General features: G+C 47.8%; 1 protein-coding gene across 1 annotated transcript in view; it reads right to left on the reverse strand.

The window, feature by feature from the left end:
- TMEM201 (transmembrane protein 201) overlaps nucleotides 1–17,076 on the reverse strand; it is a 120,558-nt gene extending 103,482 nt beyond the window's left edge. The window contains exons 1-6 of the mRNA XM_078869617.1: nucleotides 16,813–17,076; nucleotides 10,561–10,678; nucleotides 8,873–9,103; nucleotides 4,417–4,593; nucleotides 3,292–3,639; nucleotides 2,651–2,775 (exon numbers count right to left, since the gene is read on the reverse strand). Coding sequence (XP_078725743.1) covers nucleotides 2,651–2,775; nucleotides 3,292–3,639; nucleotides 4,417–4,593; nucleotides 8,873–9,103; nucleotides 10,561–10,678; nucleotides 16,813–16,913 — 1,100 coding nt within the window. The 5' untranslated portion in view covers nucleotides 16,914–17,076. The remainder of the gene's footprint in view (nucleotides 1–2,650; nucleotides 2,776–3,291; nucleotides 3,640–4,416; nucleotides 4,594–8,872; nucleotides 9,104–10,560; nucleotides 10,679–16,812) is intronic.
- Between the last annotated feature and the right edge of the window lie 6 nt (nucleotides 17,077–17,082).

Below are 17,082 nucleotides of genomic sequence, written 5' to 3' on the forward strand. Positions count from 1 at the left end.
CAACAACTTCGTGGAACAACCCGGAAACACATCGCTCGTGTTTGCTCCACGTGTATATATTCCGGCAGCACAATTTGCAATTGACTATACCGCCATAATTACAATACGTCTTTACCGGAACACCTGGAAGCGAATTGGAAACCTGTAAGAGCACGTATATCCAAAATAAATGTGTTTGGGTTAGTGCGCGTAAATAGAAATGTGTCGTTAATCCACCTCCACCCAACACAGCCAACAGGCAAGGTTTGTCACGTGAACAAAATGTGCCAATTCGTTACAACTTCAGCACACCGACGTGGTGGAGAGTAAAGCCACAACGTTCACAATTCCACTATGACATTTTGATGGCGATTACAACCAGCTTCTTCAGGCGATTTGCCAAAATTGTGTACACGTCTTCCTGTGTCCGGTCTTAAATAGAGCAAGGTGATGTTATCACGTTTTGTTCACGTGACAAACCTTACGAATCAGCTGTGTCGGGTGGAGGTGGGTAAACAATACGTGGATGTTTCCGTGATCCAACCCAAAAAACGTTTATTATGAATAACATTGCACGTGAAAGCCCATGTGTTAGCAGGAAGGATCACCGATTGAGGACAGTGATGATCACAACGACGGCTGTCCTCCACGTAGGGAAACACGGACAACCCGGCAGGGCCAAGGGGGACGATCCGAAATAATAATTCTAGAGTCACCGCTTTCAGCCGTCACTCGCTCCTCCGTCTCAGCCCATCAACTCCGCGTGCCCCATCACCTCTGGCCTTCCTCGTGTCTCTCAGTCACTCAATGACCTGACAAAGGTCAAACTACTTTATCCGCGGCTGCCGCATCAGCATTTCTCAAGAGCCGTCAAGGAGACGAAGGGAAAAAAAGAAAAAAAAAAGGAAAAGCTAGCAGGTGCGTTAAAGCAAAGCCAAGAACGAAGCGGATTTGACCGCCGCACGCTTATATGAGCTCAACTATTTTCATTTTTCAGGTATTTCCGCTGACAGATTTATCTACTCATTATTTTACTTGTTTTTCTAAACCCGCTCTATACTCCAGCGCGCGTCGACACAGATATGAAAGTAACTTTTTATTGCACCAGATAAGGCCCACTGAGCAATACAGCTCACAAATCATAACTCAAGTGGCTTATCATGGGGAAATTTATAGCAGCCAAATACTATAAATGCATGTTTCTAAATGTGGAGGAAAAATCCACGCAACGACGGAGAGAGAGAGAAAATGCAAACTCCAAATATATAGTCGTCAGGGTCGGGATGGGACCCACAACCCCCTGTATACCAGGTGAGGCATAATATAGGTTTTTGGGTCAGATCGCGTTATTTATAAATGTGTCGTAACCCTCCACCACCCGACACGGCCAAACAGTAAAAATGTATCACGTTTTTCAAAGGACAAAATAATTCACTTATTTAGCCCACCGGTGTGTTGAAGAGAGAATCAACAGCATTTTAAAATTTTAGTACGACGTTTCGCTGGTAATTACAATAAGCTTCATCGGGCAAAAATGGTGAAGCTCTCCTGTTGCTCCCGGTCTTAAATAGAGCAGCAGCAGGGTGACGTCATCATTTAATTCAATCAGGTGCAGTGATTCGAGGCAAGGAGGGGGAGGGTATTGTAATTATATAGATTGGTAATCATTCAATTGTTATTCATTGGTATTTGTTTCCCTTATAAAGAATTGTAATTGTATTTATTTAATAATACGCTTCCAGGCCGCACTAACCCAAAAACCTATATTATGAATAATATTGGTCGCGAAAACCTACGTGTTAAACAGGCGAGCTAGTTAACATCTCGCCAAACGTAAACGATGAGTTTCACGACTGAGTGGCCCGGGTAGTCCAGCTAATGCGCTCGTATTCATGAGTTGGCGTGAGTATTGTTACATTCGTTCCATGACCGTAAGCCGAACGTCTTCTCGTGCACAACTGGACGCCGTGCATCGTGGTTGAGCGACATAATCTTCACCTTTTTAAAGCTTTCGTGACTGCAGGGATTCATCTTCTTGGTTCTTTCGGTAAAGTCACGTAGAAGGGAAGTAATAAAATAATAAAAATAAAACACAATAAAATAATTCTCACGACGTTACGGCCACAACGCAAGCAGCCGTCCTCAGGTGAAAACCAGGTCCGTCGAGGCGAGAGAGTCGTGTGCTGTTTCATTCAGACTCTGTCGCCTCGACGGACCTGGTTTTCACCTGAGGACAGCTGCTTGCGTTGTGGCCGAAACGTCGTGAGAATTATTTTATTGTGTTTTATTTTTATTATTTTATTACTTCCCTTCTACGTGACTTTACCGAAAGAACCAAGAAGATAATCTTCACCGACGAAAAGACGTGTCACTATTGTCAAAACGAACGCACCTCTTCCCATCGCTACGATTTTACCCTGCTCATTTTGAACTTTTCTCATGCTTTTTTGGTTTATACAAAAATTATTCCGAGTATTGCGCGTCACGTTAAGTGCCCCTTCGAATAGATTTTGAGGCGAGACGTGACGGACGCACGGTGCTTGCAGATGCCGCGGGATTTAAGCCACGGCATGGAATTGCTAAGTAAGAAAAAATACATTTAAAAATAAAACTACAAAAAACAAAAGCCCCCGGGGAGAGGGGGGAGGGGCGCGTTGTGAGCGTACTGTACCGGAGGCGGCCAGCGAGCAACACGCTGAGCAGGCAGGCAGAGAGGCCGCAGCAGGCAAGGCCCAGACGGTGATCCTCACCGAGGCCCCAGGCATGGTGTAGGAATTCGGTGGCGCCCTCCGGCACCTGCGGGCACAGGTCCCCACCCCCCCCGGAGGGATTGAAGTGACCGCGAGCGCACGGCTAGCCAAGCTGATCTTCCCCAGCGGGTCGCTCTCTCGGCGGGCAGTCGCCTCCTTGTCACTGTTTTATCGCCACTACTCCCTATCGTGGGTTACGGTTCACTTGAACGTCAGCCATTGGTTCCTTCACCACCCATGCCGAGGACTCGGGTTATCAGGCTGACTGTTTTGTCTCGTCCGGAATTTGTTCAACCACCACTACTGCTGGTCACAACGGCACGGACACTCAGTCACCCACCCACCCACTCACCCACCCACTCACTCACCCATCCATCCATCCACTCACTCACCCACACAACCAGCCACCATCAGCCGAGACTGCAATCATAATTACACTACAATTTATGTGTATCGTTGACAAAATTATAATTGTAATTGATCTCAGGTCTGCTCTCTCCTGGGTTTTAAATAAAGCACATGAACAAACGGATGGATGAATTAAATTAATTAAAACTATTACCGGGATGTACAGCAGCACAGTCTCAAGGAGGGAGGCGGTCGCGGTGCCAGTCGCGGTGCCAGCGCCGGTACCAGCACCGGTGCCAGTCGCGGTGCCACCGCCCGGAGCCTGCTCGCCGCGCGGGCCCGTGCCGTTGCGCGGGGGAAGCCCCCCCGCCTGATTCGTGGCGACGGGCGGCCCGGGCGGAACGCTCGGGGACCTCCGCGCGCCAGCCGCGGTGTCCTGGCTGCCGCCGGTGCCGCCGCTCAGCATCGCCGTGGCGACCAGCGCGGCGCAGCAGGCGAAGGCCAGCACGCGCAGCAGCACCACCTTCTTGGGCAGCCGGGCGGAGAACTGCTGCGGCGACAGCTGCGGAGGGTGGCAACGGCGACACGGGGATAATCTCGATTTAAAACTTTCGTGACTGCAGGGATTCATCTTCATGGTTCTTTTGGTAAAGTCACGTAGAAGGGAAAGACAGCGTCTGTTCTTCACCTGAGGACGGCTGCTTGCGTTGTGGCCGAAACGTCGTGAGAATTGTATTTTATTATGTTATATTTTTATTATTTTATTATTTCCCTTCTACGTGACTTTACCGAAAGAACCAAGAAGATGGGGATAATCGTCACCGTGCGGCGAAATCGGCCGTGCGTTCTCGTTGGCTGGGAGGCTCGGGGAAGGTAAGTTGATCATTATTGAATGCCATTTGTCTAGCCGGGAAAAGCCTCATTGAGTCTCAAAACTTTATTTATCTACCCCCCCCCCCTCCCATTTCATTTCAGAAGAGTCCTGCAATTGAGATCTTTGGCCAATGCCATTAATGAGCAGGAAACTGAAGAACCCCCGTATACTAGAGTCAACCCTTCCCTGTTCAAGGCACATTTTAAATAAATTAACAAATATGACGATCAAACGAACCAACCGACATCTGCTCGTTCGCCGAACGAGAGAGGATCGAATGTGCGGCACGGGCCCTGCCTCAAGGCTTTCATCGGGGGGGGGGGGGGGGGGGGGGTGGAGGGGGGGGGCACGGGGGGCCTGGGCTAGCCGAGCGTCGCGCCGCCAGCGACACCCAACGTCCCGCGCCACTTTCCTCCGCCACTTCTCGTGAGACGCTCGCGGGCGTGGGGGGGTGTGGGGTCTCGCCTTGTCGGCGTAGCGACCCAGCGGCGCCTGCCGCGCATGCAGGTCCAGCATGCGCGTGCGGATCTGCCGGTCCTGGTGCCGGATGTAGCACTCGACGGCCGTCTGGCACGGGCGGCACAGGCGGTACGTCTGCTCCAGGTGGTGGCGGTACAGCTCCACCTCGTCATCGTAAGAGTCCTGCGGCGAGGGGCGGGGGGGAAGGCGAGGGGTGGGGTGGTCGTGTTAACGATGACGAATGCATTTGTCGATGATTACTTTAATGTACAAAAGCAATGCAAAAAGGTGGCCGAGTAGGGAATCAAACCTAAGTGCTTCCTGCTGTGATGCTCAAGTGACAAATTAGTTGTGCAACAGTTTGTACCGTACGATCCCCACCCTCGCCTCGCGATTCGATAGCTTGTAACGGTTCGAGGCCACGATTCGATCCAAGATTCGATTCTTGCGGGGTTTTTATTTTATGCGTAATCATGGTGAATGAAGCGTCGTAATAAAATACATGACGGCGCTGGTTGTAATTTGTAGCGCGATGTCTGCGAAGCAAACACGATCATTAATGAAGAAAACGGAGGGGGGGGGGGGGCACTTTAAAGAACGTACCGAAGTGTGGAGAGATGCATGACAGGAACTCACGCTAAGAGACGAAGAGGGAAATGCATGGATTCTACAACGTATGCAAGCCAATGACCTATTTCGCGTTGTTAAGACAATTAAGCGGGCAGGACGCGTCGCTAGACGGCCAACAATAACGACGGAATGCCAGCCGAGGAACGGAACTCGTCCGAGACGACCCGTATCGAGGAAATGGAGCGAAGCAATTGGCCCGTGTGCAGGAGACGGCTGGATTACATGGCAGCACTGTGGGAGTTGGTGGCGGATTGGGGAGGCCTTCATCCCCGCAGGGATGACTCAAACATGGCCGACGAAGGTGAACTGTGGCGCCCCTAGTGGCTGCAGAGGTAACGCGAGCCACAGATGGACAACGGAGACAACAGGAAATAATGTTCTCACACAGCAAACGGAATCGGAAGAAAAACGAGAATGGAATATCTTTGTCGGTACGTCTTCAGGTCGGAGGGCGTACCGAGGCTCCCACAAAGCCATGGGGGAGGGAGTGCGGCACAGTTTGGCGCCAGCTATCATAGAGAGCGGTCGTGTCACTACGGTGCTCTGCGGTGAGTACAATGTCTTTAAAAAAACAACGGCGCTATGCCCCTATTAATAAAACTACCGCTAGCCGGTTGCTCTTTCCAAAATGCAAATGTGATCGGGTCCCACCGTACAACTTGCAGGCGTTTCGGAAAGGGAAAGGGTTAAATGCACGCATGCAGTGCGTAAGGAGCAATTTTAATCGATTTAATTACAAATGCCTGATTAAAATTGATTATTGAGAGAATCGATTATTAAAAATGTTCGCATATCATGTTGCGGACGTAACATTTAGGTTGAAGGATTGAACAAAAATGTACAGAAGAGACAAACATAAATCGAATCGCGACCCCGCATCACGCGGTCGGTGAATGTGGAAAACTTAAATGTGGGAGCATGGAAGTACTGTGCAATGTGTTTGCTTAAATGTGGCAGCAGCCTTTAACAACCTTCTGCGCTCATTAGTCGCACATCCAAGCATTATCCAAACTATAATAATCGGGGTTTTCCCCTTTGTTCTGGCAACAAAACTTAAACCTTTTAATAAGGAATCATGTGTGCATTAACCACAATACTTGTGGTCAAAATGCAAACAAAAAACACACTCTGATAATATATGCATTATTGTCCTTGAAACTGATTGGTCCACACCAGAGAGCTTTCTTTTGAGCCTCATCTCAATTGGTGCTAGACCAGAGGACGCCAAAAGGCCTTTTGCCAGAACAAAGGGGAAAAACCCTATTATTATATTTTGGTACTGGCAAAGGAGGCCTAATGATGTAAAGACTATCCAGACTGTTTAGCTTCTGGCAAGTGGTGCGATATGCGACCGTCTGGAACATTCTTCCTTCCGATACGAGGAAGCGACTGGAGCTAAGCACTTTTAAATATAGATTGAAAACTCATTTCTTGAGAATAGCTTTTTGTGTTTCGTCTGTGGTCCCTCCCCCGCACCTCCGATTAGCACGCTCGGCGACGTACGGTGCAAAAGAAGTTCAACACACATTCCTCGGGGCGATTTGGTCATACGCGGCACAGAGTGGTGTGCACACGTATTTAAAGCACTAAACGAATATTAATCGCGTCATCTTTCGTCACCGCCCGCGGAAATGGCACATTCCCACTATTGGCTTGCTCGCGCCGCGAGTCTGGCTCGCTCGTGCGTTTCGCTCGTAACGATTTCACACGTGCAGTGGAGGGTTTTTTCCTGTTGCAAAAAAAAATTCCTATAGCTCGCAAAGACACAAAAGAGACCTTGAAAATGGTGGCATTGCAGCCTAATTGACAGAACCAGAAAAAATCACAAGCCCCCCCCCCCCCCCACTTGCTTGCGCACAGCCTTGGTTGTAAGAGAAAATATAAATAGTTGTTGCAGCGAGAGAACAGGGGTCGATAAGATACAGCAGGGAAATGGGCCCATGAACCTCGCACTCACCCCACTAAGGACTCGCCCATCCTTAGGGGGGATGGCCTGGTGTGGTGGCGGAGGAGGAGGAGAGTGTTGATAATCTGCCAATGCCACTGAGTACTCCTACAAAAATGCGACAACGTTTACAGGCCGCTGAGCACATCCCAGTGTTTTATGTTGAAATTCTTTCGCACCGTACGTAGCCAACTGTGCTAATTGGAGGTGCAAAGGAAGGACAACAAACCAAACACAAAAAGCAGTTCTCAAGAAATTAGTTTTCAATCTAGATGATTTAAAAGTGCATAGCTCCAGTGGTTTCCTAATATCGGAAGGAAGAGCGTTCCAGACGGCCGCAGAAGCGCATCTGAAAGCAAGTGATGCATTGACCGTCTTTGTTTGATGACGAGGCAAAAACTGCCGCGAGGATGACCGGAGTGTGCATGGTGGTGGTTTATGCTCCTTGACGCGAATAACAAGATATTGCGGTAATTTTTTTTGTTCCAGGAGGGTTTGTTTTTGTCTTTATCACGGTTGTTGAGCCTTTGGGCCCTATGACCCTAAGACCCAAAAGGCTCAAAGCATCAAGCGGCATGCAGCAAGGAGAACTCGCAAAGGTAAAACAGATAAGAGTCAACGCAGTTGGTTTAGTATTTGTTTTCGTATCTGATCAAGGTAATAAGAACGTGGGGCAAGAGACGGATGTGGAGGGCATTCCCAAAGTGGACCAGTGCGAGGACGAGAGAAGCAGAAAGAGAAGTGGTGTGACCTGCAGTGTGGAGAGTGAGCAGGTGAGCGGGTGCATGGGTTGTTGTCGCCGACAGCATGCGAGTCGAACACACCGTGGATGAGACGGTCCCACAATGCAACGCTCAGCCGGGCAACCGCACATGAGATCATTTCATCTCTCCATCTCTGCGGTGGATGTGCTCTTGGATATGCTTCCTACCTTTTGTATGTAATTTGTATACACTTTAAACAATCGATTCATGCACGTATGGCTCAATTGCGCGCACACGAGGGGCTGGGTGGCCAAAAACATGCCCGACCGCCTTTGTCTCACCAGTGGTGATGTTTACACACCAGGTACTAATTTGAGGCCGAGTCGACCTAGGGGAGGCCCAGTACTGGTTCAGATAAACGTCACTGGTGTTGGCCGTGAGCGGGAATCGAACCCGGGTCGACTGCTTCATAGCCAGCGTGCTAACCACTGCGCCACCGCTCCCCACCATCAAGCACACACAAACACACACAGCACAGAACCTCTATACCAATGTGTCTACTGTTTCCTTACGTATTACATCTGTCAGTGCATACATTTTAAGAAGAAATGGTAGCAGCAATGCTCGGGTGTGCTCTTTGAATTTAAGGACAGCGCAATTAATATTTTGCAGCTGCGCAGAGTACCGAACGTGGCGATTCAGGTTATGGGGAAATCTGTGACTATGCTGCCCTCCTGTGGCCTTAACCGACCGTGATAAAAAGTTACCCATAAGAAAAAAGCCAAGACAAAGCACAAACACAAACTAAGCTATTTTTATTTTAGCAGATAAGGTCCACTGAGCTATATCGCAATTCTGTCAGAAGCGACCTGTCCACAAATGATAGCGCAAAGAAGTGGCTTATCAGCACGTGGACATTTTTTGCAGACAAAATACCCTAAAAACACATGTTTCTAAATGTCGAGGGAAAAACTGGAGTACCCGGAGAATAATCCACGCGACCACGGGGAGAGAGACATGCAAACTCCAATTATGCAGCAGGCATTGGCTCGGAATTGAACCCATGACGTCCTGTATTTCAGGCGAGGGAGTTAACATCTCGCCAAAGTTTACATCGGCCGCAGGAGGGGGTGGCGTGGGGGGGGTGGGGGGGACGCGCGACCACACGGAAAGTCACGGGTACCTCGCTGCGCGGGGTGAAGTTGGCGATCTGGCGGATCTTGAGCTGCTGGTTGGCGGCGCAACGCCTGCACAGCAGGTGGCGGCTGCTCACCCACTGCTGCACCACGAAGCCACTGCTGCCAGCGCCCGCGCCGCCGGAGGAGCGCGTGGCCTCCCAGGCCCCGCCGGTGGGCGTGCCGTGGTTCAGGTACTCCGAGTGCTGCGCGGGTATCGGCTTGTTGTAGTCACCGTCCTCAAGAAAGTCACGCCCCAGGACAGAGCGGCGGGCAAAAAATCAAAAGGGTGTCGGAGGTACGAGCCGCGGGGCGACGGTCTGCCGCCGAGTTTATTTATAACGGGCGGTCCCTGGGTTACGACGGTCTGATGCACGACGGTCTACATTCACGTTTATATCAGAATTAGAATATTTATTTATACTGTAGAAATTCGATGAGCTGTAAAGCTATTTATTTTTTACAGATGCAACCACGGATTGGTTTAAGACGCACAAACTTGGTTTACGACGCATCTTCCGTCATGACTCCAAACGCAGTCTGGTTTCCGATGTGACTTGGGGCGCAGCTTTTGTTATTCTTAAGTGTTTGTTGTGGATTTTGTTGCCGATTCAACCCTGTTAAAAACGGCCGATATAATGAAACACACATCGGCGAGTGATGTTTCGACTCTTCCTACTATCTATTGGAAAATAGGGTCCGATTTACAAAGGGGTATCCAGGAATGCATTGTAATGGTGGTCCATTGAATACCGCCTATATTTAACGGACCTCCGTTGTTAGAACTGTCTTCGGACAAATGTTATTCAGCAGATTCCTGTTCAAGTGGGAAAACTCTACACTGCTTGCCGACCTTCTCGGCCTCATCAGCAGAGTTGGTTTCATGGGAAAAAATGCTCGGTTTCCAGGTATTTTTGGGAAGAGTGCTTTCAATAAACAATGTGGCCCTGTTCAATGCAAACAGCATAAATTATACACAAACACAACACGCGTTGCTGTGGCACATCATGGGCAGTAACTAATATCGACAGACGTCGGTTCTATCTTCCAACATACAAATAAAATGTTTATTTAAGCTGGCCTACTGGCAAGCATACAAAATTTATTTTAGGCACTTTCACCAGATTATGCAAGGTTCAAAAGAGTTCGTGAAATTATCAAACGAGTGATGGAATAACTGCTCACGATGATCGACAGTGACAGCACAAACACTCTGAGGACGCAATGAGCCAAAAGCCCATTTTTCCATGGTGAGGCTAAACTAATCAACGGTAAGTTAAACTATTTATACTTTACCAGGTAAGGCCCACTGAGCAATATAGCTCTTTCAGAAGCGACCTGGCCACAAATGACAGCTCAACGAAGTGGCTTATCACGTGGAAATGTATCGCAGCCAGTAGTCTATAAGGATGTTTCTAAATGTGGAGGGTAAAACGGGAGAACAAAGAGAGAAATACATGCGACCACGGGGAGAACATGCAAACTCCAAATATACAGCAGGAATTGAGTCGGGATTGAACCCACGACATCCTGTATGTCAGGCGAGGGAGTTAACATCTCGCCACCGCGGCATCCTGTTAGCGACATGAGACTGAGAGCCGATGGGTGGGTGGTGAGCGCAGGGCTCAAAGGGCCCAAAACAAGCGACGATGGAGTGTTTGCTTTACAGGAAGATGCGCAAGTGTGGTTGCCATACCTCTCTAAATCCGTTGTACTGCTCGCAGTGGGGGCAGTCCCAGCAATTCTGATTCCCGTACGGAACCGTGGTATTCTCGTTGCAAAACCAACAGTTGACGAGCACGTTCTTGGGTTTGCTGCGGTCGAAAGAAACGTCCACCGTTACGAGAGTACGACAATCCATCACCGCAGTGTGCAACGCTGCTTAATGTGTCCACGTACAGCCCTTCCTTCTGCCGAATCCACCGCTGGATGAGGGCCTCACCATGCCCTGCAGGTCGTGAAGGTTAATTGACCACAACCACCTATGCTGGGCAGTGCAACTTGGTTAAGACGGGGGGGGGGGGGGGGGCATAGATGTTAGTAGTACAGTACAAGAATTGATTTTGGCCTGCGACTAAATCGCCCAGAATCCACCAAACTCATCACATCATATTTATTTGCCTTTCCCCCGCACCTCCGATAAGCACGGTTGGCTACGTACGGTATAACAAAAAGTTAAACATACATGCATATATTTATTCCTTCTAGATTTGAAGCTTTCGTGACTGTAAGGATTCATATTCTTAGGTTTTTTCGGTAAAGTCACGTAGGTAAAAAATTTAAATTAATAAAAGTAAAATAAAAATAAAATAAAAATCACGACGTTTCGGAAGCAACACAAGCTTCCGTCTTCAGGTGGAACAGTCACAGCACGGTAGCTGTATCAAGTGAGAGAAATTCTAAGAAACCCGTTTTTGTATATATACTGGTTGAGGGTGGGAGGAGCCAAGGTAGGCCCTGAATATTATTTTTGTGAGGTTCGGTGCGGCTGAAGCACGCTGTTAGGAATGAGCCTTTGTTGTGTAAACTAGGCGCGGATGATGTAAAGGTGCATGTAAAAGGGACTGAGCCTTTTTGTTATGTAGAGATGATGCGGCTGAAATCGCTGCCAGGAAATGAGTCTTTGTTGTGTAGAATGGTTGACTGAGCCTATTATTATGTAGAGGTGGTGCGGCTTACATGCATACGTGAAGCTAAGCAGCGTTCAGCCTTGAGTCTGCACGGTGCTTGGATGGGCGATTGCCATGCATAAAAGAGGTGTTATAAGTGACTGCGGGGTTTACGTTGTCAACAGAGTGCAGTGCAGAAGCTGCCACCTGAATGATAATATTTGGCGTCACAAAGCGAATGGCGCGAAGAATCAACAAGTCCGATCCTCACCCGAGAACCAATAACGTCAGTGTGGGGGTAGTGACTCAGCAACTGGCACAAACGTATGTGCATGTATTTGTATAAACACTCGCTTGCGCCAGTGTGAGAACTCATTACAGTGCTGTATCCACGTGTCATAACCCCCAACCCATTCACACCAACGCACTTATAACAGGCAGCCAGCAGAACTGTGCAGATAAAGATAGACAATTCCTCTACCCCTAAATAGCACCAACACATGCCCTGACTCTTGTCACGAGCCACTCACAATCCACTGCTGAGTGCCAGTGCTGGGTGAAGGCCTTCCCAAGCCATCACCATCTCTCACGGTCCTGAGATGCAGAAATCCATTCAGGACCTGCAAAAGGAGCTGATTTCATCGCTCCCGGATGATTTGCCCCAAGGCCCCCTTACGGTTTGGCTAGAAATCCGACATCAGTTTTGACCACCGGCGATCACACCTTCTAGCAATAACGTGCCCTGCCCGTGCCCACTTATTCTTACTCTTAGGTTTTTTCGGTAAAGTCACGTAGGTAAAAAATGAAAATTAATAAAAGTAAAATAAAAAATAAAATAAAAATCACGACTTTTATTCATTTAAATTTTTTACCTACGTGACTTTACCGAAAAAACCTAAGAGTATGAATCCTTGCAGTCACGAAAGCTTCAAATCTAGAACCACTTATTCTTCTCAACAGTCAAGAGGATGCCGCTAACGTGCGTGTGTGCGACAATCCATGCATTCCACTTTCTTCATATGTTGAACTGTACGTAGCCGATCGTGCTAATCGGAGGTGCGGGGGAAGGACAACAAACTAAAGACAAACAAGCAGTTTTAAAGAAGTGAGTTTACAATCGAGATGATTTCCAAGTGCATAGCTCTAGCGGCTGCCTGTAGGAAGGAAGAGCGTTCCAGACAGCCGCAGAAGCGCATATGAAAGCACATCAATTGCCCTGTTGCGACGTATTTGACCGGACAAGCAACCAAGTGCACACCGATCTTGACGTGAAGCCCTTTTGTCAATGTACTGCTGGGTAAAGGCCTCCCCTCTACACATGCCGTGACAATCATGGTATTTTTTACCGTACAGTAAAACCTCGTTATTTCGGTATCTGATCATTCGTAATCGGGGATAATTCGGCACGGCTGCGCTTTTGGCATATCTACAGTATTAGTAATTCGCCACGAGCCGAATTGCCGTATCGAATGGTCCAATTTCGGCAATGCATGTGGAGCGACGACGCGCGTCCACGACCAAAACAATGACCCGATCTGGCGGCGGCGCGCGTGGCGAGCGTTAGTGCAGACCTGTTGCACAGCATTCACAAACAATTACAAACAAGGGAAAAAATCTCCGACTTCTTTAAACCCATGTCACAAACACCCAGGCGTAAGCTGCATTTTACGAGGAATGAAGCCTCCAGTGCAGTGCAATTCAGTCTCTGGATATCCTTCCACAGATAACTCTGTCAGCAGGTAAGTGCCACATCAGCTGAAGTCATCTGACAGCGAGCAACGTGGTGTAAGAGTGTCAAACAATGTGAAGTTTAAGTTAGTGGAATTTTGCATTAAAGCTATAATGTAGTGATAAAGTGAACATTCAGTACAGTAAGTGAATACTAAGCGCATTAAGCCCCCCCTCCACAACCTCTTTCATCTACCATATGGAACCCACCACATCCTCCTCCTTCACCTGCAGCGCCAGTTACTGATGGCAACCGTTACTTTTTTTGGAAAATAATTTTTGGAAAGCAAATTTGGAAGGAAAAAAAATATTGCTGCAGGAGGCACTGGGGAGTATACCATTGTACATAATTCGGAATATTGGATAATTCGGCAAGGCCAGAGCCCCGTATGTGTCGAATTAAAAAGGGTTTACGGTACTTCATCATCACGCTAGCGAGTGCTAGATATCACTCGCCAATGACAAGAGCTGGGGCCAGGAATTGAATAAATGCGACGGGCTCGTGGTGCAGTGCATTAACCACTACGCTATCGACCCAGTCTGCAAAATGTTCCCAAGCGCTTTCCTTTCTAGCACTGCGCTGCCCGTGGAGGGCCCAAAGAGGCAGAAAAGGTGACTGCGCGATTCTAACTAAAGCCATTATTACATTTGGCTTGCTAACAGTATTGCCACCCATTGCTGCTGTACCGTTGCCGTGTTGGTTGGTGAATCTCATTGCCCTCAAAGTCAAAAGACTAACAGGCAGTAGAAACGTGCCAGTATCTTGAAACTCACGTCTAACGAACTGCCAATCATCAGCCATGATCAATCCACTACTGGATGGTGGCATCCCTGAACCGTTTCCATCCCCCACGGTCCAGCGATGCCACAATCCATCGAGCTCCCGCAATGCGCGCCGATCTCACCGCTCCATCTCCTCGTTGAGCCCTTCCTAACTCTCGACGCGTGTTTCCCACCTTTGGCTGCCATTCCATCGTTCGCCTCGCCCGCAGTGCCATCGTCAACACGGTGGACACGTCATGCCCTGCCGCCAGCGGCTGCGCTGTTTTTTTGAGATGGCGCGGAGTGTGTCGAGACATCTGTGCAGGGCAGTTTTATCACGTGGTCACTGCTTGGCGAGGCCTTCATTCAGCAGTGGATTGATCAAGTCTGATGATGATAATCAGTGGACTTAAATATATATATATACACACACCCAAATTTAGACTTTAAACTTTCGTGACTGCAGGAATTAATATTCTTGGTTCTTTCGGTAAAGTCGCATCATTTCATTAAAAAAATTAAAATCATAAAATAAAATTAAGAAAATATAAATTAAATAAAAATCGCATTTCTATTTCATTTCTTAAACTTTTTATTTATTTTTTGTTGGCTATTTACGTGACTTTACCGAAAGAACCAAGAATATATACACACACACACATAACTGTGTGTTAAAATGACATCATGAGCAAACCACTGACGGTATTTGGCTCAACAAGGCCCTTGCAGCTGTTACCAATAACTGCACAACAGCTGACCCTGCCACTAACAAGCTGAACGACACATTCTTCAACTGTATAACACATATACTGTATACATACACTTATATACTCGATATAACATTCAATTTATGACATACCTTTGTATGTAAACATATACAAAGACAAAGGATCCCCCCCCCCGTACAGCCTCAACAGACTGATTGGGGCAAGTGCTGTTTACTTGCACCTATGAAGGCCGGCACGACACACCAGGGGAGCGGGTGGCCAACACCACGCCCGGCCGCCTTTGTCTCCACAGTGACGATGTTTACACACCGCACTTGAGGCTGAGTCGACCTAGGGGGAGGCCGGTTCAGGTAATCGCCACAGGTCGCCGGGTTCGTAGCGCAACGCGCTTTCACACCTACACTTCTACTTACACACACACACAAGGTATAAATAGTGAATTCTAGATTTGAAGCTTTCGTGACTGCAAGGATTCATACTCTTAGGTTTTTTCGGTAAAGTCACGTAGGTAAAAATAAAAATGAATAATAAAAACAATAGAAATAATAATAGAAATAAAATAATAAATCACAAAAATAAATTGTTTTATTTCTATTATTATTTCTATTGTTTTTATTACTTATTTTTATTTTTACCTACGTGACTTTACCGAAAAAATCTAAGAGTATAAATAGTCAGTCATTACCTTCAGTGTATACACTGCAGGCGTTATCATCCACGTGCGCTAAACTTGAGTGTACGATACAAGGCATCTGCTTCAAGTTTACGTTTCAGCAACATCAGCGACTATTTGACACACAACGCGAGACCCACATGGGGCCCTTTAAACGTCGACTGCTGATCGTCTGCCTCACCACGCTGACACCACCGTCTCTACTCGTTATAGCCACGTGCATTATACTACAGCGGTGTAATTACATACACAAACTGTTCAACGTGTAAATTGCACACACTGCATTCGTGATTAGAAAGCATCTTGCACGAAATAAGTAATATTTTCAAAAAAAAAATGTAAACACGCTTTAATGAAATGTGCCGTACTAGTAATGGAAAAACTCCACGACTCCAGGATGTGGCCCCGAAGCTTGCCACAACGTAATGGACCGTGGACAATTAGACCCAAGCCGAAAAATAACATATAAAAAAGATGGTTTAAAATATATATTTTTTAGGATAGAATATGGTATTGTCATCAGTATGGCATAAGTATACCAAGTTTGCAGTCAATGCCACATTGGGAAGTGGGTTACAATTTAGTTACAATATTTGAGGATACAACAACAGACAGAGTGAGTTAATAGAAAGCGTGTAAAAAGATTGTTTAAAAATATTTTTTTTAATGATAGAATATGGTATTGTCATCAGTATCAGTATGACATAAATATACCAAGTGTGCAGTCGATATCACATTGGGAAGTGGGTTAAAATTGAGTTACAAGATTTGAGCATATGACAACGACAACAGTGAGTGAAATTTTGATTTAAAGCTTTCATGACTGCAGGGATTCATATTCTTGGTTCTTTCGGTAAAGTCACGTAGAAGGGAAATAATAAAATAATAAAAATATAAAACAATAAAAATTCTCACGACGTTTCGACTGCAACACACGGGGGGGTGGGCAGGTCACGGGGGGGGGCAGGTCACGGGGGGGGCAGGTCACGGGGGGAGGGGCAGGTCACGGGGGGGGGGCAGGTCACGGGGGGGGGGCAGGTCACGGGGGGGGGGGGGGGGCAGGTCCACACTGCTGCTGCTGTAGTCGAGAGTGTGGCGAGCACACACACGCTTCGTCCTGCTCCGCGTGGCTCGTGTTAGAAACAGAGAGCCCAAGCACAACTCCTACGATGTCACATCGGGGATGGGTTCAAGTCAAAGACAACCGCGTCAGTCGCAAGCGGAGCGCTACCGTCGCTGCGATGCCTCCCTTACAAAAGCAGCGGCGCTTTACAGAGCAAGGACGTCGATCCCTAACATCTTAAACACCGACCAGCGGGCTTGGCAGTATAAACACAGCAACAGCAGTGTGTGTGTGTGCGTGCGTGTCCCCCCACACAGCAAGAGAGGTGAGTGCACGGACAAGCACACACAAGGCAGCCCGCGCTGTAAAAACCCCAGTGCCATACCGTTTCGCAAATCTGTACAGCATCCCGGCGGCAATGCCCACGCCGGCACCGGCAACTCCCGCAGCAGCCAGCGTCTTGCCGTCGGCCAGCAGGCCGTCCATTTTTGTGTGTTTACACGACTAAACGTGCGATTTGATAACGGTGCAAAGGTGGTGTTGTTTTTTTTTAAGGAGAAGAAGAATAGAAACGTTGCGTACAAAAAATCTAATTGTTCTGTTGTTGTAAAGGGGTCCCCCTCCACACAAAAAATTAAGCGCAGCTGACCCCGCC

The sequence above is a fragment of the Lampetra fluviatilis genome, chromosome 28 (genome assembly GCF_964198595.1).
Source record: "Lampetra fluviatilis chromosome 28, kcLamFluv1.1, whole genome shotgun sequence".
NCBI classification, from domain to species: Eukaryota; Metazoa; Chordata; class Hyperoartia; order Petromyzontiformes; family Petromyzontidae; genus Lampetra; species Lampetra fluviatilis.